Raw genomic sequence first — 24,961 nt, 5'->3', positions numbered from 1 at the left:
CACAGGACAGAGGACATGGAGGGGGTGGGTGAGCAGCAATCAAAGTGGAATTTGAGCTGTGACATCACTGAGGGTTGGGACCTGGTGAAGCCCAGAGGGAGGGAGTGGCTTCTCAGCCAGGCAATGACGGGAGGAGAGGCCTAGAAGCCGCAAGGTGCAAGAGTCATGGGGCTCCCAAAGGGGCTGGAGGCACAGGGCAGGCGGGTCCCCTGATGGGCTCCAGACCTGGGAGGGTGACAGACTGCCCGGGGCGGCCCAACCCATCAGCAGGGCAGGGTGGGACCCAGGACCACCCACAGCCTCACAGTTTCCCGCACTTTACCGGGAGTGGCGGGGACCCCCACCGTGAGGCCGGGCACCTGACTCTGACTGGAGAGGAGGGCATCACGCCATCCCCCATCTCTCCCAGCTACGAAATAGGAACTGAGTTCCCCAAGAGTTCATCACTTTTCTGACGGTTTATTTTATTCATCTTTGGTAACAAATGGCTGAAATCAATTAAACTTGCTTTCCCCTCAGCTGATGAAGTTAATTATGATTTGTTGTGGTATCTGATACGTAAAGGATTAGAAAGCGGACTTACGTTGGACCGGCTGCCTCCAGGCGGTACTGGATTAATCATTGTGTAGATGTTGTCACTGGAGTTTGTTGAATCTGCAGAACAGTGGAAGCCCACAAGTCGCGGTGATTAATTCATTTCTTAATTAAAACAAACTCGTGGCACTTGAACTCATTCTTTTGTATTTTATCACCTAAAATCTCCTCTAAGTACCACCATTTTCTGGCTAATTTGTATTTAATGAAGATTCACAAAGTTTTTAATCACAGAAAATTCAACTGTGAAAACCACTCAACCCTGAAACGAAGAATTCCAGGATGCCTGTCTGGACAGCAGCGTGAATGTGGCGAAGGGGGGGCGGCAGGTCTGCATTCTCATCTCCCCACCCCAAACCCAGTCTGGTCCCCAGACACTGCCGGGGACCACACGGGGACAGCCACCTGCGCTCTCCTCCCAATCCCGCCCAGCAGCTTTAATCAAATCGGGGAGAGAAACGCCACAAATTACCCAGGGGCCACCTTGCCAAGCTGATGGGGCAGGAGGGAGAGGCAAGGATGGGGCTGGAGACGCATTACCATATGGAGTGGTTTAATGTGACCCAGTCTGAATGTAGGTCACGCAGCTCATCAAAATGCAGCAGCAGAAAGAAGGAGCGGGAATGGGAGCCAGAACATCACAGCCGCCAGCTCCGCCACTGCAGCTGAACGGCTCCCCTGCTACTGGGGGCTGAGGAGTCTGGGGACAGAGGGACCCCTCCGTCTCCCCCAATTAAGTGGCAAAGTCTCCTTAGAAAATCAGCTAACATGTTTCTATCAGGAACAGGCCCCCTATTGCTCAGGCAGAAATCCAGCTACCTCCCCCTTCTTATTCTCTGGGTAGGTAACGACTGTGGCGGAATTCCTTCTAGATGGTAGTGTGTTAGTCTCAGCTGGAAGAGAAACACGACACGTGATGCTGTGTGTGTGTGCATGTGTGTGCATGTCCGCAGGTGTGCACACGTGCCCTCTTCCGATCCAGGAAAGATGGAGAAGCGAACTCCTATAGAGAGGACCAGAAGCCAAGAGCGCTGGGAACTTGAAGCGTCATGTTACATGGTCCTGGTCCCAGGAGGCCAGAATTCCAAAGCCCCTTTTTAGTCACCTAGAGATAGGCACAGCCAGGACAGGTGTTCAACAACTGGTGTGAGCCGAGGACAGCGAGACCCCTCGTTCCTGGATCTCCCCAGTCTGCCCCATTCTTGAACCAGAGAGGAGTGGCCTAGCTGAAGCCACAGGGCAGGTGAGTGGCACCAGGGGCCTCCATACCCTAAATCCCTGCCATTAAGATACCTGGTGGGGTAAATGCTGCTCAGTAGGCATGGCTGGTAATCTTTGGGCCTGAACTTGGGCCCCTCCAGGACCCTTGCTCCTGCAATGGCACCCTCTCCCCAAGCCTTCTTACCTGCAGGACTAGGCATGATGGGTGTTCCTGGGGGACCACCACCGCCAGGAGGTCCCTGGAAATGAGATTAAAAATGGCCATCAAAAACCCATGGCAATGATACAGGTGGGGAGAAGCCACCGAGCTCCAGCGACATCAAAGACAAGGGCTCACACAGGGCCCAGCCCGGTATTCAGCTCTTGATAAAGCTCAAGGAGAGCCCGAGTGCTTAAGCCTTGGGGGGGCTGAATTTGGACTCCCCCCGCCCCCGACACCCACCCCCGTCCTTTCTTCAAACCCAGAGGCAGCCGTGGGTGTGCATGTGTACACAAACACACACCAGTGGGTGGAACCAGACGCCTGTGGTAGAAACCAGCTGGGCCACTGGTCAGCCCCCAAGATGGGGACCCAACTTTAGGTCTCTTGGGGGACTTTCGGGCCACCAGAAGGTACAGACACCTGAATAGTGATAGCAGGTTCTAGCGCAGTTTGGGACGTGTGCTCAGAAAGTGTTTTGAAGGGGAAAGAGACAGGGACCCTGGGAGAAGATCTTGTGCGCGTCAGTCATGTGTGGTCGGACATGCAGTGCCCTACCCCCACACACTTACCACGTAGGTACCAGGTGATGAGGAGGAGTATGGGATCTAGAAACAAGAGGTGGGGGAGTCATGGTCAGAGTCACTTCCTCAAATACTCAGGTGCCCTTGGGCTCCCCAGTCCACCCAGAGACACACCCCCTCTTGTGGGGACAGGCGGTGGGCCCCCCTGGTTAGTTTCCCTTGGGGGACCAGCTGTGTGAACAGAGCCCAGTTCCCACACTGTACTGATCCTGAGAGCCCTGGCAGGGAGTGTGGACATGGGAGAGCCTCCCGTTCAGGACAGGAAAGTGAGAGCTTCTCCCCAGCCCTCTGGCCTTCTGTGTGGTGCCCTCTCCCAGCTCTGCCCTCTGAGTGCAGGCAGCCAGCCCTGTCAGGGAAGAGAGGACTGCCACGGGACAGCGCTCTCTAAGCGAGCCCTCAGCTCATCCGTCAGGGTTCCTGCAGAGCAGCGGGCTAGACTGGCCCTGAACCCTAGAAAGCCCCAGCACGGTTCTCCCACGCCTCCACTTACAGCGGCGCTCCTCCCTGCAGGCACTGGGAGGTGGGGGTGGGGGAGTCTTGCTCCATCCCTGCCTCTGATGACACCTCTGACCTGGGGCCAGACTACCCTGGACCCCAGAAGCCCCTCCCTGGCACACACCATCCCATCCCACCTGGGTACTTACTGAGTTAGCACTGTTAGGATTTGGCCAGGGTCTGCCAGCTCCCGGGCCCCTGAGAGAGGGAAGAGAGAGAAAATTATGACAATGAACAAGGTCTTAACCCCAAGAAGGTGGTGCCAGCAGGGCCAGAACGAGTGAGCTGACATCACTAACAGGAGGTCCTCCGCACCGGCCTAGGGTCCTACACACCACCTGGCTCTTGGGGTGCAATGGGCAGCTCCATGGGTGAAAGCCTACAAGCTCCTATGAATGACACAGAAAACGTGCAGCATATCTAAGGTTTCCTGTGCATGCGCATTTCCCCAGGAAGGGAGCGCACAGATTCTCACGAGGCTCTCTCCCTGCAAGGTCGGGGGGGAGGGTTAAGGACTAAAGCAGTTGGTGGTCACCGGTACAGGGGTTCAAATCTCGACCCTGTCCCTTAGAGTCGTGGGAGCATGGGCAAGTTACATCACCTCTCTGGGCCTCAGTTTCCCCTGTCTGTAAGTGGAGGGTGCTGATAACCACCAGCTCCCGCGGTTGTTCGGCAAAGTGGGTGGGCAGGGCCGCGGCAGGCTCAGAGCTACACCGAGTGCAGACACGCAGCAGTATGGCCAACAAGCCCGCACCCCCGCTAAGGGACTGAGGGCCAGAGAGGTGCCCAGAATGCCCCTGTCCACGAGTGTCTTGGGAGTGCTGGAGGGTGGGCAAGCCGCGGGCTCTGAGCCAACAGCAGGGTCAGCTGTGCCTTACATGTTAATCCCGGGCATGGCGGGGCCGAGGGAGTTGGGCGGTGGTCTCATGCCGCTGCCGTAATTCTGCAACGATAACCAAGGGTCAGTCTATGAGAAGGAGAAGGGGAACCGGAGGGAGGAGAGGGGGAGGAAAGACAAACAGAATATAAGCAACAGGATTAGTCTGTGGAAAGGATCTGATGAGGAAAAAAAAACAACGTATTTGTTAAAAGAAGGTAACGGGGTGGGGACCACGTGATGGGACCACAATGACAAGCCAGCACAGAGGGAGGCTTCGGGATGGTTCTCTCAAAAGCATGGGGATGTCCGGCAAGCCCTCACATCTCAGGTCTGGGGGTGGGGGACAGAATGGACTTGTAACAGAACTGACTGGGGAACACCACCCAGCTCAGAAATTCTGGGGCTGGGGGTGGTGGCTGGGTCTGAATGTGGAAGGGGAAGGAATCCTGAAAGGCCTGGCCGGTGGCTGTCCCCACGGTCCAGCACATACAGACACTGCCCCCCACCCTTGGGTTGTCCCCCAACCCCTGGATCAGGCTGCCTGATTCAGGGGTCAGCCTATGGGGCCCTCGAAATACATGGTGCTCGAGAAACAGGAAGAAACGCTCGTGGTGGGAGGGGTCACCAATTCTGTTTGAGGGAAGAATCCCTCCTCAGCTCAGTACAAACCCCCAAGGCTTCATGACTGTGGTGAGTCATGAGGGTGCCGGGATCAGGAACCTCTTATCACGGCCACCCCTGCCTCCCCACTTTCCGTGCTATTTTCTTTGCCGAAGAAATGCCTTGTTTCCTTTCTCCACTTTGGCTCCTACCCATCTTCCAGAACCAACCTGAAGAGCACCTCCTCGGTGAAGCCTTCCCTGGACACCTCTTGGGCTTAACTGCTCACCCCCATAATGCGCGGCAATCCCCTGCCCCCTGCCTCACCGGGCTGTGATCGTGGCCATGTGTCTCTGCCACTGGGCTCTGAGGACCTGCTGAAGGTGGGGGCTGTATCTGAATGAGCTCCGTGTGTGCGTCGCCCCCACACCAGCTGTCACGGGCTCGGTGCTGAACCAATGAAGGGGTGAATAAGTAAAGGGAGAGAGAGAGTAGCCTGGTTGGCGCTTTAAGCTCTGCCTCTGTAGTATCTGAATGAAGTAAGGTCGGTGGGAACTTGACGGCAGCAGTTGAGCATGCAACACATTTTACACAGTCTCTGGCTTGTCCTTAGAACAAACAACGCCGCGAAGCTAGCGCTGCTCCCATTTTAGAGAACAGGAGACCGAGGATCTGAGGGGAGAAAGATCTGTCCAATGTCAGTAAGCCAGTGACCCAGATGGGGTTTAAAGCCGGATCCGCAAGCTTCTGGGTCAGCACTGTCCCCACCACGCATCTGGTGACAACTCAGAGCCAACGTCCCACTGGTGGTGGCCTCTTCAGCCAAGGTCCGGCTCCTGAACTTCACAGCCATGGGCCCACCTCCTCTGCCTGGTCCCCCTGACAGCAGCTCGGAGGCTGAAAAAGTACACCCACAGTGCGGAGACAGTACCGGGAACGGCCTGGGGCTGACTGCAGAGAGGGAGCGCTGGGGTTGAGGAGGCCGAGTGGGTGGCCGCAGAGGGACGCTGTGCAGGAGCCGGGCCCTCTCTATTCTCAGTGGCACAGGCCGGCAGGCGGAGCCACAGACGTGAGGTCAGAGCCCAGGAGGCCTAGCCCCAGCTCGGGCACACGTGTGTGACCACGGCCCCATTGAGGTCCCCTCCTGAAAGATAAAAATGCTGAGGGGCAGAGAGCCCCCAGCCCTACAGGCCTGTGAGGATCAAATGGAACGACGGCTTTGAAGTGCTCCATCAGCTCTCCGAGGTGTGCTCTGATTTGGGATGGTAGCAGCAGAACGAACACCAAAGCCCTTAATGCTGTCTTAAGCATCACAGAACCTCGGGTCTTCAAGGGTCCTTCCTAAGCCCCACGTGCAGCGACTAAACCCTCCACAAACCTCGGCCTCACTTCTGCCGCTTCAGGACAGGAAGCCTGCCCCCTCCCCAGGCAGCCCTCTCTCCCATGGTGGACAGACACCCCTCCCAGGGCCTCCCGCCGCAGCCTGCTGTCTCTCCTGCCCACTGAGGAGCAAGAGGAAGGCTGGCCTAGGGGTTGGTGGAGCCTGGGCTGCTGCAGCACACAGACAGGGCGACAGGAGATGACAAGCCAGAGGCTCGCTCCTGGAACACACCCGCCCGGGCAGTGTGCTGCCCCTAGGAGGCTCTGGGGCAGCAGTTGCTGTTCCCACTTTGATCTCACCTTCCAGAGCCTCCCTAATAGCAGCACGGCTGCTTCCCGAGAGGGAGGGAGCCCACCAGGTCCTCCCTGCCAGAGGCACAGACCCTGGAGGGCCACATATGCCCTTCCGATTCAAAGACAGTAGGCTAGAGGGCTGGAGGGACCACAGATTTGCCCAGGGGTGCATGCTAAGTCAGGGGTGAAAGGAGGGCTAAAGGTCAACTTTGGGGGGAAGTTCTCAAAGCACAAACAGCAGACTTTTCAGAGAGGGCTTGGAAGCATGGTTTCAGAGACTCCACGGAAACAGTTCTCTTCCCTCCGTGTCCACCTGTCCATAGCGCCGGACTGCAAGGTGACCACCAGCCAGATGCCTCCCACCTCCTCCACCATCTGCATGGCTTTTCAGTGACAGGGGCAACTAGACGCACGAGGGGAGGGACCCTTGGTGCAACAGGGGCTGGCCACATTCATGGCATGGCGTTGGCCCCTGACTTCCTACCCCTCCCCCTTGTCACCACTTGGGCACCCCAGACCCTGGGCAGAGGGGTCTGGCCAGCTGTTGGGAACAATGAAGGGCCCCCCTGCTGGGGACTGTGGCTGGACACAGGAAAGTGCTGGGCAGCCGGCAGTTGCTGGGGTCTGCTCCTACTCCCTGCAGCTCCCAGTCCGAGGGGTTCCTTTTTGGGGCTGCCCACAGTCCACCCAGCACTATCTTCACTGGGAAAGAACATTCCAGTCTTTTGGATGCACTATCTGGGCAGCTTCCTGGGCAGCAGGGTCCTGTCCTCCATTTCCCACTCATCATGTGGGACCTGGGGGCCTCTATGAGGCCCCCTGGTAAAGTGCTTTGGGGGCCCCAATTTCTCCCTATCCAGCCCCCAGCTGCTCTGGCCGGGTTTATGATCCTTCCTCTGTTGCTGGGGCTGCTGCTCAGAAGCCACAAGTAGGAACCAAGAAAGACCTGGGCTGTCCTGGGCTATCAGAGAGACATGATTTCTTTCAGGTGGCATAAGGACTGTTCCTAGAGATCAGGGGTTATCCTTTATGCGAACTTTCTCAAACACAGACAAGCTACGATGGCGATCTGATGCCCGCCTGTGCAGACTCCATCCCCGGCTGAACAGCAGAACCACTGGTCATCGGCACCCAGGGGATCTACGGGCCACAGCATCTCAGAGGGGGCCCGCGGTTCCATCCACAGGAGCAGAAACATGGGCAGTTCTAGCTTCCTCCCAACGGGACTCCCTTCTGAAAAACTTAGCCAAAACACTCCTATCAGACACTGACACAATTCTTCAAAGAAAGACTGTAACTAAGTGGGTATGTATTACCTCCTTTTTGGCGCTGGCCATTGCACCAAACTTGAGTAAAATCTGTCTGAGACACTAGGGGAAAAGGGCAGGGCGATGCTTGGTCTGCTAGGTCCGTTGTGACATTTAGGCTAAAACCCAACAGAGGCTCAGAAAGGGCAAATGTCACTCCGTCTGGCTTTGAAATCTATAAAGCGGCCCCAAGACTACACTGTAGCTCTTCTTTGTTCGGAAAGCCAGAGTCGTCACTGGCTATTAGCAATCTTATTCCCCACTTGGACTAACAGGCTGATGGTTTTCCCACCTTTGTGCCTGCTCTCAGCATGACACTGTGCATACAGTCAGTGGTGCTTATAAAGGCTGCCCGAAGGGGCTGGCCTCCTTTTCTAAGAGCCCAGGCTGTGGCAGAGAGAGCACTGCCCGCTTTGCCCCCCGGTGTTCTGGGGAGGGAGTGGGGTCTGTGGAACACCCTGCAGGCAGCTCATGCTGTTCCTACCAGGCCTATGGTGGACCCTGTCAGGTGATCGCCTGGCTGCCCATTTTGCAGATGAGGGACTAGAGGCCCAACAAGTCCTGGGCTGAGCTGCGGCTGCAGTCCTGTTTTCCAGCACTAAGTTCTGAGTTCATCCTCTCCTGTCCATTAGGAGTGAGCAAGAGTACACCCATGGGGACAGACAGAAAAGGCCTGGGAGCAGGAGGTGGGGAGGTCCTACCCTCAGCCTTGTGGTCCAAACTTCTAGGCTCTGTTGTAGCTGTTCCTGGCTGACCCCCAAACCTGCCCCACACCAGGCCAGCCCCTTCTGTCCCCAGTGAGGGGTAGGGGCAGACATTCTGGGTTGTTCTAAGGGAGCTTTAGCTCTGGAATTTAAGATTGCACTCTACCCAGATGGGTACAGGAGACATGGGCAAAGCACTTTAGGGTCTCTCTGTCAATACAGTGGAGTCAAATAAAGAATAAGGGAGACACTTCCAGAGCCCCTGAGGTTGGTGGAGGTGGGGTGAGTCAACTGGCCTCATTCCTGGGCTGGTTTCTCCGCCCCTCTGGGTCACCCCTCCCAGGGCCTACAGGAGAGCTCTGCCCTTGCACACTGCTTGGCTGGATGCAAGAGGCCTTGTCTGGTAAGACCTCAGCCTTTAGGAGCCTCCCTTCTTTAAAGCATGCCACAAGAGCGTGCCAGACTGCTGGTCGGGGATTCTGACGGGAGGAGACACCTGCTAAGCCAAGAGGAAGTCCTACGCTTAGAGAGTACTCTGCTCTTGGTCAGTCTGCTGCCGTCCATTCCCAGCTCCCAGAACCTCAAGATTACTACAGGTTTAATGAACTGCTAACGTATGGCCTTGGCCAGGAAAAAATTAAAAAACCAAAAGCACACCCCGCTCAAAGCAATCATCAAACACAGGCAACGAGAGTCCTGAACAGCTGAATGTAAGCCCCCCACTGGAAGACATACATTGCTCACGAGGAGCACCCGACGCCAAGCGTCAGGCTGAGAACTTGAGCCTCCCCTCGAGCACTCCTACACGGCCAGTGCTGGTCTCCTGCCCATTTTACAGATGTAGCTGCTAAGCCTCCAAGAACTCAGAGGGGCAGGCGGGGGCCTTCCCACTCCAACCTCTGGTGCCCCCAAAGTCCCCAGGACTTTGTGGAAATCCAAGGTCACTGCTTATTCGCCCCAAGAGTCTCTCTGAAGTGCAGCTGGGGAACCTACAGGTTCCCCACTCAGGGGAGGCAACACTCTGCTTCAGACCCTGCAGCCCCTCCCATGAGTTCCTCGGTGGAGCCACCCAGCTGGGGTCCACTGGAGACAGCCACACGGCAGGAAGGGGACGCTCTGGGGGCTCAAAAGGAACTGGTGAAAACACAAGCCCTGGGGATTTCAGGAAAGAAAACAAACAAACAAGAAAACCAGAGCTAGAACTGGCGCGCGCTTGCTTCACTGTAGGATAACGGGGCCAAGAGCAGACAAGGACCTCCCTAAAATCCTTCAGCACCACAGATGTTTGCGCCCCCACCGAGAAGAAGGCAGTGGGCAGGGGGTGCTGTAAACACAGCTCCAGACGGAGCGGAGGACTCTGGGTGTGGGCGGACCCCTCTCCCTCCCAGCGGGACACGTGTCTGGGAGCCCGGGAGTGGGAGCACTCCTCCTCCTCCCTGAGGGAACAGGAAACCCGGGGAGGGGCCCAGAGAATGCAAACATCTGCACACTGAGTTGGGGGGGACGGACCCCCGATGACAAGCAGGCTTCCAGGCAGGGCAGAAAAGGGAAGGAACACCCTACAGCAAAACCCTCCCGATCTCACTAAACGAAATTCCCTTCTCCTTATTTAGACTTGCAGCTTCTTTTAGCTAGTCAGATCAGCAAACCCTCTGCCACAGCTACTAGAGGAAAACAAGGCCACATTCAAATACTCCGGGGGGGGGGGGGGGTGGGAAGCAACTGTGAGAAAGCTCGAGAACAGGAATGGCCTGTCAGACCCCTGCCAGGTGGTCCTGTGGGAGCCAGCCAGTACCTGCGGGGCCTGGAGCTGGGTCACAAGAAATGACCACTGCGCCATAACTGCAAAGAGGTGGGCGGGGCGCGTGACAGCATGTCTCCCAGAGATTTCTGAGGGATCCTTTTTGACAATGGAACCTCTCTGGTGAGAAGAAATCTTAGCTTGGAGCCAGGGCCAAGAAACTGGCTGAGGCTCTGGGTTGAAGGGGGTCTTAGGGGTCCTGGCCAGCCTGGCCTCCTCTCCCTGGGGTGGCATCACTGGGAACCATGGGTGTAGACACACTTCTCCTCCCCTCATGTCAAACAGGGAAACCAAGGCCTATGAGGGCCCACCAAGGTCCAAAGATTCACCCAAGGACAGACAAATGGTGAGTTGCAGGCAGAGCTAGGACTGCCCCTTGTTCATCCTGCCTTTGGGTCACAACAAATCGGGACCCCAAGCCAGTTCAAGTCCACTACCCAGGAAGCTTTGGGATTCCCAGAGAAGCCACACCAGTGCTCGGGCACCAGACCCTCCACCTCCCAAAGTCTTCAAAACCCTCCCACGGCAGGACCTGGCAACACCTGGCTGCCCCGCTCCCCCAGCTTCCCAGAAGGCCCCTTAATCTGGCCTGCCACCTACCGAGGGGGGCTGCTCCTGGCTGTGTGGGGGGCCAGCCCAGCCGTGGGCAGAGCAGGCAGCTGGGGACTGGGCCGTGTTCTCTCCCCTCACCCCTGCGAACTGAGTGACGTGAACGACTGACAGACGGTGGAAGGAGGAGAGTAGGCGGGTGCACATAGATGGCCAGGAAGATGGACAGACAGACAGGGGGTTACCTGTGGGCCGGGCCCCATGGGCCCCATGCCTCGGGGAGGGTTCATTCTCTGCATTGATCCTCCCATGTTGGGGTGCCCTGCATGAGAGAGGAGGGGAGCTGTGAGGCGGGAAGTGGGGACCGACAGCACAGACTCCCCATGCAGTGGGTGGCCCTGCCCTGCCCTCTACCTTGTTGTCGGGTGGGATCCATGGAATTGGGCAGCAGCGGCTGGGTCCCAGGAACTCCTCCCGGAGGCTGAAAGAGACGTGAGAGCCACGCTGAGTGGCTGGGGGTTGGAGAGAGATGCACCTGCCTGGCCCAGCCCACCGCCACCCTCCTGGGGCCTCACATGGCCCCCCGACCTGTTGGCTGGGGTTGGAGGCAAGGGCCCCAGGAGCGGCAGGCAGTGGGACAGGAAGCATCACACACCCCGCTCTCTCCATGGGTCTGTGCTCCCAGAGCCTGGGCTCATCCTGGCCTCGCCCCAGCCACACGCCCCTCAGTGGTAGCACGCCCCCGGCACTCACCTCCTGAGCCCTGGCTCCAGCGGTTTAAGCCATACCCTGTCTTTCCTTCACCTACGGAGATGTAACTCACCTTATCCCCTCCCCTAAAGTGTGGGGCAGGAGACCCCCCCACCCAGCTAAAAATCCTATCAGTACACAGGGGTCTTTGTACAGGGGAGCAGGTGGCCTTTGAGGTCTGGATGGGGTAACTGAGGTCCAGAGGCTCAAAGGCCCCCGGTCACCTACTGACAAAGCCAGGATGAGCACTCAGGGCCCCCAACTCCCTGTCTTCGTCCTCCACATGAAATGCCCCCTTCCGGCCCCAGGGGTAAAGAAGAGGCCTCCCAGAGAGGGGTGAGCAGGAGACTGAAGGAGAAGCTGCCCCCTGAGAGCCTGCTCCAAGTGGCAGGTGCTGGTGTGGCTGCTGCGAAGAAGGGGAGGACAGGGTGCCACGGGCTTCCCCAGTGGACGCCTGGCACACTCACGGTGGGGACCTGCTAAAACGGACTGACTTGGGATTGAAGCGATTTCAGCAGCAATTGGGAAGAAAAGGAAAAAACAAGCAGCAGACCTGGAGGGAAAGTGTGTGCTTCTGGAACCCCATTCCTCAGGACTTAAACACAGGCCCTTGCCTTTGAGAGGGAAAGCTTCTGGGAAAGCGGACCACCTGTTCCCTCTGCAGACTCCAGCGCTTCTCAGAGGCTGGGCCCCTGGGACAGGGACAGCCGCCCCCTCCCCCATCCTGAGCGCGGCCAGGAGGATGGCCCAGCGGGGACCTCCAAACCAGCTGTGGAACGGGGTGGTGGTAAGCACAGAGACTAGTTCTCAGTGCTGTTCTGAGCTCCAGAATGGGCTGTGTGTGTGTCTGTCTGTGTGTGTCCAGTGCATAGGGGTGCTCGTGGGAGGCCACGCAAACCTGGGAAGACCTGCTGTTTCCAGTGCCTGGGGGTGCTCACAGTCTGTCTCTCTAGCCCCCAGTCTTAGCTCTTCCAACCTCTTGCTTTCTCCCAGCTCTGCTTCCTCTCCCCAAGGTCCCCAGCTCTGAATCACTTGGCCGGTTTGGGTCTGCCCACTTGTGGGTTTGGGATATTTCTAGACCCCGGTTATAGGGTCCTAAGAGGACCAAGGCAGGCCTGCCTCTGAAGCTGTCTGGTTTGGGGGACCCCAGGATGTCAAGGCAGACAGGGGACCATCCAGGTCACAGACTGTCCCCACCTATGACCCTGACGGAGCAGCCGTGGCAGCCAGGCAATCACTCCCCCTCAGGTAGCCCAGCGAGGACATGGAGAGACCTCGAGGGGAGCTCCTCCTTGAGGTCCCTGCACCCTGCTGTGTCAGGATCCGGGAGCAGAGCAAGGTTGCCTGGAGGCTCAGCCGGAGTCTGGGAACCACTGCCCTCCAGCCCTCACTGGGGTGACCCGGCACTGCGGACAGGGCCACCGCGGCCTCCTCTACGAGGGAAGGCAGATGTGCTGTGACCGAGATAACGGGTCTCACACAGAAGAGGCTGAGGCCTTCCAACGTAAGGAAGAAGCAAAAGCACGGCTTGTACGTGGGGCTGAAAGTGCTCGCTGTGTCGCTCCCGGAGCCTGCAAGGGAAGCGATGCTCCGGGGCCATCCGCGGGCTCCGGGAAGTAGGCCAGCAGCTCTCCTGCAGCACTGTGGGGCCGGTGCAGGAAGCGTCTGCCCAGGGAGTGGCCAAATCCCAGCAGCGCCTGCATGGTCACCCAGCTGCCTGCCCCCGTCAGCCACGGGCCAGCGGGGGCTCCTCTGGGACGGGTACGGGAGGGCTGCCTGAGAAACCCGGGTCCCGGTCCTCCTCTCCTCAACCCCGCTGATCCCCACTGCTCCCCACCCACCCGCCAACTCTCGCTGGAAAAACAGCAATGCTTTCACCTCTATATATGGCCCCAAACCTGTCACCAGGGAGGCAGGTGGGAGGCCAGCCTTGTAAAGCTCAGGGGACAGGTCAATCGTCCTTAGCTTCTTGTCCCCCACCCAGTGCCCTTCCCACTGCCCTACCACAGGCAGTCCCGTGAGCTTCAGCTAGGCCTGAGTGCACTGGGGTGGCCAAGGGTCCTGTTCCACCGCCAACTGAGGCACTCTCCGCCTGCCCCCCCACCCAGGTGCAACACCCCTGAGAAGGGCACATCCCTCCCTGGAGGGCAGACACTTCTTGAGTCCACAGCAAATTGGAAATCGGTATAGATTTCCAAATGCGGGGTGGGGGGTGACGGTTGGTGGGTGGCGGGAAGGTTCCGACTGCTTTGTAATGTGAGGTGCAGAGGACAGATTTATTCTCCGTTTGCTCTCTCGGGCACTGGCTCATGCTTAATTGATAAATAGGAACATACATGTTTCCTCTCGTGTCCCCTAATTGCTGGAGAAAAGGCCACAGTGATGGTAAGGAAGCATCTGTTCCCTCCATGGGGAGGAGTCCAGTTCGGGCCAAGGAGAGCTCCTGGATGCACCGGGCGGGGGGAGAAGGTGCTGTGGGGGCCCGCGCCCGTGACGGCAGAGGCCGCCCTCGCGGTGGCTGGGCCAGCACGCTCACAACTCCGAAGGCTAACTGAACCGGGTGAGGGGCCGCGGAAGCAGTGCTGGGCTGGGAGCTGTAGACACACTTGACCCCGCTTACTGCAGGACTCCGGGAAGCCACTCCTCCACTCCGACCTGCTTCCTCCTCTGGGACATACCCAAGGGTCCCTCCTTGTTCAAAAAGCTGGGTGTCTGATTCTTATCTCCCTCTCTCCCTCATGTCAGAGAAAGAGGAAACAAAAGACTTTTGGAGGTGGAAAAAAAAAAATAACTGGAAACCTGACAGGCAATTTAACAGCACAATCTGGTGGCCCCGGACTACGAGGGTCTCGCCTTAGGCCCTGAAGCTCAGCACCTGGAGGGAGGCCTTCCTTGCAGTGCTCCGGGAACAGAAACAACAAGGCCGCTCTGGCTGCTAAGAGAACTCCCGAGCTCCAGAGGCAGCAGGGGCTAGAGGCGCTGGTGATGCGGTCACATCTTTTGAAGGGTTTCTGCAAGGTCACTCGAAGAATTTTATGTAAAAAAAATACCTCAGCATGAAAAGAAACCTCCCTAACATTTCTTTTTAAGTTTCTTTTAAATCTGTCGATCCTCAAAAGATATTTTATCTTTACCTCTCCAGCTCCCTTCCCGCCCCAGGATAGGCTGAACTAGGGAGGGCGGCATGGGGGCCGATTTCTCCAGACCACCTAAGAACTGCCAACCCTAATGGGGCAGCATAAGGCACACAACCCCAGGCCGAGAAGCCCTCCCCATAAGCGGACCACTTTTCTAATTACAAGAACAAATCCTTTCTTGTTATGAGTTGGGTCTGGGAAACAGGCAGACATTGCTTAGAAACTCACAAGCGTCCTGCTCCGCTGCATCCAGGCTCCTGATCTAAGCATTCCTACGGGCCATTTCTCCCCTTAATAGCAGGATTATATTTACCAGCCTTGGCAATTCTCAAAAGCTTCCAGGAAAAAAATGCACGTTGTCAATTAACTTCATTAAGGAGGAAGACCCTTTTCCAAGAAGGGCCTGGAAGGGAGGGGGCAGGGGCATTACCACCTTCCCTAGAATAGCTGAAACCCTGCATTCCCACTGGGGCTGCTTCTGCTGCTGCCCTCTGGGCTCCAGGACCCACCAGGGTCTGCTCTGCTGCCAGGAGAGGTAGAGGCAATGCTGGGAGGGGGGCTGTACTGTGAACACAGAGAGGACAAAGGGTCCTCCTCGGGGACCAGCCTGTGAGCTACCTCCAGCACTCAAACCTGTCCCTCCACCTCCGAATCCTTTCCCCAAGTTTGGACTGGCGTCACAGTCCAGCGGGGCCAAGGGTGGCTGGGTGAGGGGAGAGAGAACATGAAAAGGTACAGTACCTGGTTTCCCATTCTGATCGGGGGCCTGGGGCCGCCTGCGTAGCGCGGTGACATAAAAGGCTGCAATTACAGGGAAGTAGTTCAGTGACAGCCTGCACTCCCGCCCAGGGACAAACACGACTGCGCTCCAAGCCACCAAGTCCAGTTTTGTTACAACCGGCCGTCTTTCCAACTCTCTTTCTCCCGGTGGCCTCTTCCCTCTGGGCACAACTTCCTCTGGGCGGAGGGAACGACAGAGGTGCCTGGCACGGGCGGCTCCTGACTCCGCATGTGCCCATGGACATCTACTCTGGGTGGCCGGAGAGCGCGGCTGGGCCTGGGCAGGGGGCGTGGAGGGAGGAGCCGTTACAGTGGTGCGGGGCCGAGGAACAGACCTCTGCTCTCAGGAAGGTAAAATCACGACTCAGAAGGGGACTCATACACAAAATGTTCCAGGTGTGCGGACAGAGCTGAACACACACGCGCGTGCGTGCACACACACACAGAAACCACTGACACGGGGTGGGGAAGGGGAGCGAGGATTTGGGGTGGGGGGACACAATGAGAACGGTAAGGGGCCAGCGGGCTCCCTGACTTGTGCGGGGCAATGGGCAGGAGCAGCGAGAGCGCACACAGAGAAAGGCTAGGGATGCAGCTTTGGTTACGAACAAATGGTTAACCAAACTCAAAAACCAAACCAAAAGTGAGAGAGGAAAAAACAAAAACATAAAGGCCGCTGACAAGGTCACAGAAATATATTTGCTTTTCTTTTGGTTTCAGATCCAAGCTGGGTGTGATGTCCAAGGAATGAAGACTATCTTTAGGGGGGAGGGGGTGAAAAATTTTTCTTTTTAATTTCATTTGTCCATAAAGACTCGAAAGCAATGGCTAGAGCACATTTTTGATTTTTGTTTTTCCTCTGCTGGCTCTGTCCTCCTCGTGCCCCGCGCCCCCCGGCGGGCGGGCGAGCCACAGTGCTTTTTACCTGACTGTGGGGTCCCATCATGCTGCTGGGATTGTGAGGTGGAGGCTGTGCGTGCGGCGAGGGCTGTGACCCCGGAGGACCCTGTGAGGCCAGACAGTAGAGGCAGGTTATAGATCACAGCACATGGAGAAGCGCAGAAGCTTAAAAGAACAAAAATTAAACCAAAACGAAGGGCAGGCGGCGGGCGGGCGTGCGGGCTCTGGCTGGCAGGGAGGTGCGCGGCGGCTTGGGTCGCAGGCTCAACGGTGGGCGCAGAGAGCGGGAGGGAGAGAAGCCGATGAACACACTCACAGGGTGGTTTACGAGGACGGGAAATAAAACCCAGCTCCTTTGCCAAAGCAGGCAGGAGCGGGGGGGCCTGGGCACCGTCTACGGCTGGAGAGGAGTTTGCCATGTTAAATACGCTGGTTGTGATGGGCTCAGAGAGCACAGTGACGCATAGCAAGGCCCCGGTTTGGGGGAGCTTCCGGTCTGGAGGGGGACACAGACAGGATGCGGGCTCCTGGGCCGCGCTGCTGAGGGGAGGGGGCCTGATGGGTGCACACGAACAGACAGGAGGAGTCAGGTTGGGCCAGAGATCAAACAAACAAGGGAACAAAAGGACGGATGGTTACAGAGAACCCATGCCGTGAACTTTATTAATTCACCTTCACTTTTAAAGGGCTCCATGAAGTGGGGTTTCTCATTCTTTTTACCCATGAGGAAACTGGATCTCAAGGGATGAGGGAACTTGGCCACAGCCACACAACTGGTGGATGGCAAAACCAGGATGAGATGCCTGATGGCCCCGAGGCTCGCCTGGACTCCTGTAGCCCATAACTCAAGCTGGTATGTGCAGAGGGGCAGGGGGATGGGGCTGGAGACCCCTGACTGCTGGGTGGGTGGGTGGAGGGGCTGGGCTTTCCACTCTAGCCAGCAGTGAGCCACCCACGGTCCCGAGCTGACCCCAGAAGCCCTGGGCTATGCTGACCTTGACTTCCCCCAGAAAAGATGGGCAGGTAAATTCACTCAAACCACAGGATGGGTCAAACTGGGTTGCAACCCATTAGTGGATGGTGAAATCAATTTAGTGGGTTGCAACCATTGTTTCCCAAAAACCTGGAACGGAATAAAAAAACAGAATAGAAACTGTCTAACAGCTCTGTGTGTATAAAGGCAAATCTTTTCACTCACTTCTTTTCACATTTAACGTGTGTGTGTGTATACTGGTTCACAACGTCAAACGTATTTCCTACTGCAGGTCAATCAAAAGGCACAAAAGGCCCATCTTGGAAGCTCCTTCCTGCCTTCGGGATGTTCAGAGCTGGACATGGGGGCTGGTGACGAGGAGCTCACCCTAATTCACTCTTCTCTACCCTAGATCATGCCATCATTACTCTGATCATTTACTAATTTACATTTACATTTACAAATGATTACTAATCATTTGAGAAAAGTCCAAAACCTTCACAGGGGATGGGGATGGGGGAGGTTACATTAAAGAGGAAAGGGAGAGAGACTCTTCGAGATGCAGGTAGCATTCTCTTCGTCAGCCTTCTCCCTCAAAGCCAGGCTACCCAGCCTCCCACCTGCTCAGAAAACACAGTCCGGAGCCAGGGCAGGGTGGAGGGGCTGGTACTGGGCGGTGGGCCGGGAGACACGGAGAAGAGGTGTGCAGGGAAAGACGGCAGGGGGCCGTCCAGGAAGGCGGGGGCGCCGCTGAGGACAGGCCTGGAGTTTCTCGGCCAAGCGAGGGGCTGCTCACTTCCGGAGAGCTCTGTGGAGCAGATGTTCCCCTACCTGCCACGCTACTAATTTCAACAAGTGTGTGTCTTTCTAGCGGCTGCCAGCAACGGCATGGTTTGTTACCATGAGCAATTTTCTTAATTAACAGACATTAATTAGCCATTTAGCAATTTTGCAAGCATTTGTTTAGCGGCTTTCCTAAACATGAATACCACTGTGATAATGGCGCTGATTAGAGGGTCCCCTAATTAACAGTACAGGGAAGGAAAATTGAAATCACATAAATTAAAAAGGGAGGGGAAGCTAATGAAGGCGGGACATATTTGCACCTGCAAGTCTTTTGTACCATGAAACTTGGGTGCAATGTAAACAAAATAAGATAATTCAAAGCCAACCCCCAAAAAAAGAAAAATAAAAAGAACAGAAGAAGAGGGTTCGAGGGTGAGGTCCAGTTGCCAAGAGGGGGCAAAAGGCCTTCTGTTGGTTCCCAGCTCTTGGCAAGAAGAGAGTGCCTCCTCCCTCCAACTCTCGTGGCCCTTCCCTGGTAGGATCCGGATCTCCTTCGCGGAGACCGGCGTGTTTCCAGGCAGGTCCCCCACACCTGTGGCCCTGTGAGCTAGGGGACGCAAGCAGCAGCTGACCTGATGGCTGACTGTAGAAAAGGTATGGAAAGCGCCCCAGAGTGTCTGCCACCCACGGGGGACCTCAACCAGCGGCGGCCCCTACTTAGGGCCAATGCTCGAAACTGGGTCTGGAGGGCCATTCCAAGCTGTCTCCTGCCCCTAGATTATGGCTGCTTGGGCGCCCTGACGTTCAGAGGCCAGGCCAGTACGCATGCCTCACCTCTCTACCTCCCTCAGAAGCTCCCTCCCGGACTCTGGTAACTGGCCCCTGAAGAAGCGGCTATTGCACAAGTTCGCCTCCAAGCAGCCACCTCAACACAGACAACTGATGAGTAGTAAGGGCCGGGAGCGCACAGCTGGTCTGAGGCCCTGGGCTGGTCCAGCAACTTCTCTGGCTGGGAGGGAGAGGTGGCGAGTGGGCTGTGAAGTCTGGGGAGGAAGTGGCCTTCTCAGAAGTCTCCCCCATGACTTGGAGCCCGGATCTGGAATACTGAGGACAAGAGAACGCTGGCCTAGGCTGGCCGGTTGCCAGGAGAGAAAACCCCACCATGATCTCGAGACAGGCGGAGACACAGCTCAGCACTCGTGTCCCCAGAGCAGGGGCTCCTGTCCCACCCCTGAGTACATGGTGACCAGGCTCTGCTCATGTACTTCCCAGCACAGCCCCAGCACGGCTAGGAGCTCTGTGAGCCAAAAAGTGTTTCCTCCATGAAGGCAGAAGCCTGTCGATTCCTGGTGATCACCCCCATCCAGCCAAAGCACCATCCTCTGGGTCTCTGCTACCTCTGCTCTGCCTGGAGCTGTCTGCCACTCGATCTGCATCCAGACTCTGGCCCTGGGACAGTGTGCAACAGCACAGGGAGGCGCCCCGCAGGTCTGATGCGTTCTTGGGGCAGAGAACAGGGCACCGCACCGAAAATGGCTGCTTCTGTTAAGACGAAGACCGACCTGTTCCCTGCTCCACAAGGAGGAATGGGATTTGCTGCCCTGTGGTTTAGTGCACCCGTAAGAGGAGTCTCTCTCCTCCCCTGCCTTCTCCACAAGAGACCAACAGGTAGGTGTTGAGAAGACAGACTTTATGGTCTTTTCAACTCCTCACCCACTTGGTCAAAAGGTCACAAGGAGACAGACCACAAATGACCTTGCTTGAGGGTTCTGACCTTCTTTGGGTTGTTAGGCTTCTCTCTTCCCCAAACTCCGAATGGATCTGGCAGGCAGGGGGAGCGTGTGCAGGTAGAAGGTGGGAGAAGGAGGGAGTCCTAATGCTGATGGTACTGATGAACTTTCCCACACAGGACGGCTGCCCCATGGGGCCTCCTGGCTTGCACTCGCTGGAAGCTTCAGAAGAACCAACATTAGGTGCATCTGGAAGCCTATTTGGCCAAAAAGAGCTTCTGAGTTGAGCTCTGCTTAGACGGCGAAGGATTTCCGTCTCACGAACAGTGTATCCACCCTCCCAGGACGCCACAGAGCACACGGTTATCGGCAGACATCTGAGGTGCACACAGTACTGGATCAGACCAAGCTGAGGCTCCCACTGGCAGCTTGGGGAGAGCTACACCTGCCTGCAGTGGGTGGCCTTGACAGATCGTCGCTTCTCCCAGTGCCCTGCATTTACAGGGGAGAAAGTGATGCCCAGGACAGAGGTGTGACCTGTCCGAGACCACAGAGAGTGCACTGGTGGCAGAGCCACACCGCCTTGTCCCAGCCGGGGGATCGCTTCGTGACAATCATACTCCTGCCCACTACAGGTGAAGTGGACTCAGCCACTGACTGCACTTCCCGCAGGAGAGAAACGGAGATAGTAATAAAGCCGCACGTCACCTGCATTAGCTCACGTGACCCTGGACTCACAGCTGGACAGGCTAGCAGTCGCTCCGTTTCATACCTCAAAAGGAAGAAGCCACTGGCAAAGCCACTCATCGGTGGAACCAGGTTCCAAGTCTGATTCTAGAGCTCCAGGGGGCCTGACCTGGCCCACTACTCCACCAAGCGCACAAGGGGTGCCTCCGTGTCACATATGGAACATGAGGAGCAGAGGGACAAATCCTAGAGGGTCAAGGATGGGGGGTGTAGCCAGTCACTCACCCACATACATATTCTGGAGGCTGACCTTGGGGGTCCAGCCAGCCCCATATCCTGGGGGTGGGTGATGGAGGCGCATCAGACTGGTCAGGCTAGCTGGGGAGAAGGATGAGGACACGGTGACAAATGAGCTTGTGTTGGCTTAAAATGCCATGGGGTCCAAGAGAAGGTATCAGGTAAACTGAGGCCCACGTGGCTGTAGAATGTAGGCCAACGGGGAGCTGGGCTGAGAACTGAGGTCCCCTGACTGGTCAGAAATCTTTCCACTGCAGGGCACTGCCCTCTTTGGTGGTGGTGGTGCGGGGTGGACGCCAGGGAGGCCTGCACTGGGGAGAGACCCCAAGTGGGAAACCCCACAACCCAATCTGGGAGAAGGGAGAGGCAAATGTGCCCACTTCCTGCCTGGGCTTTCATTCTGCCCAAGACCCTATTAATAGACTTGCCACTCTGTCTCCAGGGTCCCAACATCTCTGACCGGAGATCCCAAACTCCCGCACTTCTCCTTTTGTTCCCTGAAGTTCCAGTGCTGCGTACTGTCCCATCTCACAGCCTCCGAGGACCCTGTAAGCAGGGCCTGGGGCCTGGGGGGTTCTGGTACGGTGTGACACTGAATGTTCAGTGAGAGAGGCTTTCCTGTCACAGATGTGGAAGGGAGCAGAATAGCCACACGGCACAAGAGAGCCACGGTCTCCGCAGAAAGGCATTTCGGAGTGTCAGCATGAGCCACCCATGCCTCTGGGTCGCAGCTGGCTTGACTGAGTTCCTGCACTTCCTCCGAAGCTATCCTCAGGAGGTAGATGGGCTTATGGCATGATGGCAAACGCTTCAGGTTCCACGGCCCTGGCTGGCAGCTGCTCCCAGCTCCTCCAGGGCACACGGTGAGTTCAGTTCCCTCAGGAGGAAAAAGGGACATTGCAGTGGGGTGGTGCAGGTGACAGCTAGGCGTGCGGGAGGTCCCTAGGCTTCCGTGCCTGCGCATTCACGCCTCATGCTCTGGTGGCCCCTCACTGCCCATTTATGGGGAAAGCAGCAGTGAGGCCCGCTCTGCTGCGAGCGCCCCTCTCAGCCTGTTGAGAGCCCACACACCCTCCTTCGTGCAGCCCGCTCTGCCCCACCATGGGGCACTCCTCTTCAGACACTGTGTCTAATCCGCAGACGCCACGTAGGCTGCTTGAGGGCATGGGCACGGCCTTCCCCGCTGTGTGCACATCCTGGGCAGGGGCCGGACAGGGCAGCGATGCTTGGCCAACACGTGGACCCCAAAGCCACAGTCAGCTGGCCCCTGGGTGGACACATCTAACCCCTCAGAGTTTAAGGGACCCAGAAGAATAGTACCAATGGGGTGACCAAGCTGGTCCTCTGAACTAAAGATTCTCACAGAAAAGAGAGGATAGCGCTTTAAAATTAAAAGTCAAATTAAAACAAAACAAAAAAACCAACAAAACAGTGCATTTTTCTTTTTTAAGGAGAAAAGTAATAAAAGCTAAGTGCTAAGTTCAGTATTTCTAAAACTCACTGCTCCTTCACCTGGCGCCACCTCACACTCTCCAAGGCTGCCCTTCCCTGACTGGAAATCATGGACTGTTAGGGAAACAGAGCTGAGGCTTAACTCCAGGCTTTCTGGGTGCAGAGGCGAGCCTGGGAGAGAGCACACATGAGAACGAGCTGTGGCCAGGGGCAAATGTTGGACTCCAGAGCCCAGGGCACTTGGGCTGGCGTCCTGCTTTGTCTCCCTGGGGGTGTGGGCTGCTCATCTTCAAAGAGGAGGAGTTCAGGTGACATGGAGTTCGGGTTCCTCACAGGAAAGCCAGGAGAATGCTCTGTAAGCCGCAGAATGCTACATGCTTACCACTGGCCAAAATTTGCCTTCTGTCTTCACAGAAGGCATTTGGGGATGGCACTTGGAAGTTTCAGGTGTCTCAGAGACCCAACACTCTACACATCTTCATCCCTCCTCACTCATGGGACCAGTGGCCCCGGCCTGGCAAGGCTGAGGGCGTGTTTTATCGACAGGCCACAGAGACAGACGACTTGTATTACTAGGCGCCTGTTGTCATCTGCCTGTTGGGCGTGTCACTTTGAGAGAATATAAAATTACATTAACTACACACATGGTAAAAGGCATGTGGCAGACAATCCAGTTTGCTCCTTGGACACAAATGCTGACAGAAAATGGCATAAGCCCATTCTGGGGAGACGGGGCCAAGGAGTGCCCGAGTGCCACTGATACCCCCCCACCATGTCGACCGGTGCAGTCCACCTCGTCCCTGGAGCGTGGACTTGACCACCTGGCTAGGTGAGGGAGGGAGAGCTTTAGCCGCCCCTCCCCTTTAACACGCACCTCAGCAGAGGAAAGTTCTTTCTTTACTTTGACCCATGGGAACCAAGCTGGCAGTGGTTCGCACAGTTGCTTTCCTCTCCTGCCTCTGTCCGTCCCCTCCCCATAGAAGCTTCTCTGTGCATGTGTACATGGGAGGTACAGGCCAGAACTGGAGCTGAGATGACCAAGTCAAGAGCAGAGGGAGCCTGACCCATCTGTGTGTCCACCTAGTGTGAGTCCAGGACACACCCAGCAGGCCCTCAGGGGGCTGAGCTGGGCCACACCCAATGGCATGACCCCCCCACCCAACCTCGAGAGCTCCACATCAAGGGCGGTGGGCTGCCTAGGACAGGAATCAAGACCCTCTGGGGGCACCAGACCAGGAGGATGGGTTTTGCCAGAGAGAAGTGAAGTGGTGGCAGCTCCTCTTCCTGGGATGGTGGGGAGATGGCCGGTTAGAGGGAGGACAGTACCCAATGTCTCCCCCTTGGGGGTCACCTCTGCATACCATGAGCAATCTATACGGCCACCAAGGTCCCCTCTCTGGGCAAAGATCAGCAGAAGACTGATTTCTGTCTGAGCAAAGGCCCCAGCTGACCTCCACTTCTCACTGCACCTCTCCAAGGAGCTGGGCTGGGCGGACGGCAAGGGCGAGAGGTCTGCCTACTTGTGAATCTGGTGCCAAGACACTCACAGGAGGTGCTCAGCGAACGTTCTCAACAGACATGAGGCCCGCTTGCCCCACAGAGACGCAGAATCAGCAGGCGATGGTTTTCAAAACAAAGGGAGGAAGCATGGCAAATGAAAGTAGTGGCAGCGTCCAAGACCTAATGCAGAGTTCCGGCACGTACTGCCCCTGCCCCCGCCTCTTCCCCCAGCCCTTGCACAGACAGGAAGACTGAGCCCCATCTCACTGGTCCCAGGGCCAGGCTTGGTGGCCTGCACCACGCTGCAGATCCAGAACGGAGGCTGGGATCAGCTGCAGGGTGAGGACCCCAAGAGCACGGCCACCACGCTGAGCTAGAGGAGAAGCTGGCAAACTGGCTCATGGCCAAATACAGCCTACTGCCTGTTTTTGCAAATAAAGTTTTATCGGAACACAGCCCCATGCATCTGTGCCCAGTCCACAGCTGCTGCCACACAACAGCTGTCTGTCAATGTCAGTGCTGTGACGGAGACCAGATGGCCCACAGAGCCTCAGAGATCTACTATCTGGTCCTTCACAAGAAAGTATGTGCTGACCCTTGGGATAGGGAATGGGTTTCAAGGTGGAAAAAGGGAAAGAACTGGGGTCTTTTAAAATCCTCAAGGTAGAGCGCCTGGGTGGCTCAGTGGGTTAGGCCTCTGCTTTCGGCTCGGGTCATGATCTCAGGGTCCTAGGATTGAGTCCCGCATCAGGCTCTCTGCTCGGCAGGGAGCCTGCTTCCCTTCCTCTCTGCCTACTTGTATTCTCTCTCTGTTAAATAAATAAAACCTTAAAAAAAAAAAATCCTCAAGGTAAAATAAAACAGTACCATATCTACTTTCTGACTGTTAGCCTCAGATCTCCCCAATAAGACAAATAAAGCAAAAATTAACCCCACGGAGAATAAGGAAACTGAAGTCCAATGACATTACAGTATTATTTATCAGAGCCACCATTTTTCCCACTGTGGATGAACAGAATGAGAGCTGGACCAGGGGTCAGCAAACCCGAGCTGTGATTCTCCTGCCATGATGCCATGCAGCCAGTCACGGAGCCCCAGTTTTCTTGACCACTGGTCTTGCACAAAATGACCTTTCATCCTTGTAACATGACAGTCGGCATTCAGATCCAGCTGGCTGGCCCCAGAGTACCTTCCCAGTCTCCTTCTCACCACAGTGCTGGGGAACGAGCTCATCCCTTGAATGCCAGCACAGAACATTCTGGTTACTCGATTCCAGCCCTTAGTTTTTTCAGCAGGTTCACACTGTGTGACCCTCTCCTTTGTGGTAAATTTCTCTAGGGTCATCTCGGGAAGGGCCTCTA

General features: G+C 56.5%; 1 protein-coding gene across 4 annotated transcripts in view; it reads right to left on the bottom strand.

Annotated features, from left to right (window-relative positions):
• The window catches only part of SSBP3 (single stranded DNA binding protein 3), a 160,822-nt gene that overhangs the window by 8,683 nt on the left and 127,178 nt on the right, over positions 1-24,961 (bottom strand). The window contains exons 6-14 of one of the 4 annotated variants that reach the window (XM_046021880.1): positions 16,201-16,281; positions 15,237-15,296; positions 11,023-11,089; positions 10,854-10,930; positions 3,972-4,060; positions 3,243-3,291; positions 2,587-2,622; positions 2,000-2,054; positions 584-654 (exon numbers count right to left, since the gene is read on the bottom strand). In XM_046021880.1, coding sequence (XP_045877836.1) covers positions 584-654; positions 2,000-2,054; positions 2,587-2,622; positions 3,243-3,291; positions 3,972-4,060; positions 10,854-10,930; positions 11,023-11,089; positions 15,237-15,296; positions 16,201-16,281 — 585 coding nt within the window. The remainder of the gene's footprint in view (positions 1-583; positions 655-1,999; positions 2,055-2,586; positions 2,623-3,242; positions 3,292-3,971; positions 4,061-10,853; positions 10,931-11,022; positions 11,090-15,236; positions 15,297-16,200; positions 16,282-24,961) is intronic. The other 3 variants (XM_046021887.1, XM_046021894.1, XM_046021902.1) reach the window with 3 other exon arrangements.

The sequence above is a fragment of the Meles meles genome, chromosome 1 (assembly GCF_922984935.1).
Source record: "Meles meles chromosome 1, mMelMel3.1 paternal haplotype, whole genome shotgun sequence".
In the NCBI taxonomy this organism is placed as follows: domain Eukaryota; kingdom Metazoa; phylum Chordata; class Mammalia; order Carnivora; family Mustelidae; genus Meles; species Meles meles.
The sequence above is the reverse complement of the archived record's forward strand: the minus strand, read 5'-3'. Positions and strand labels throughout refer to the sequence as shown.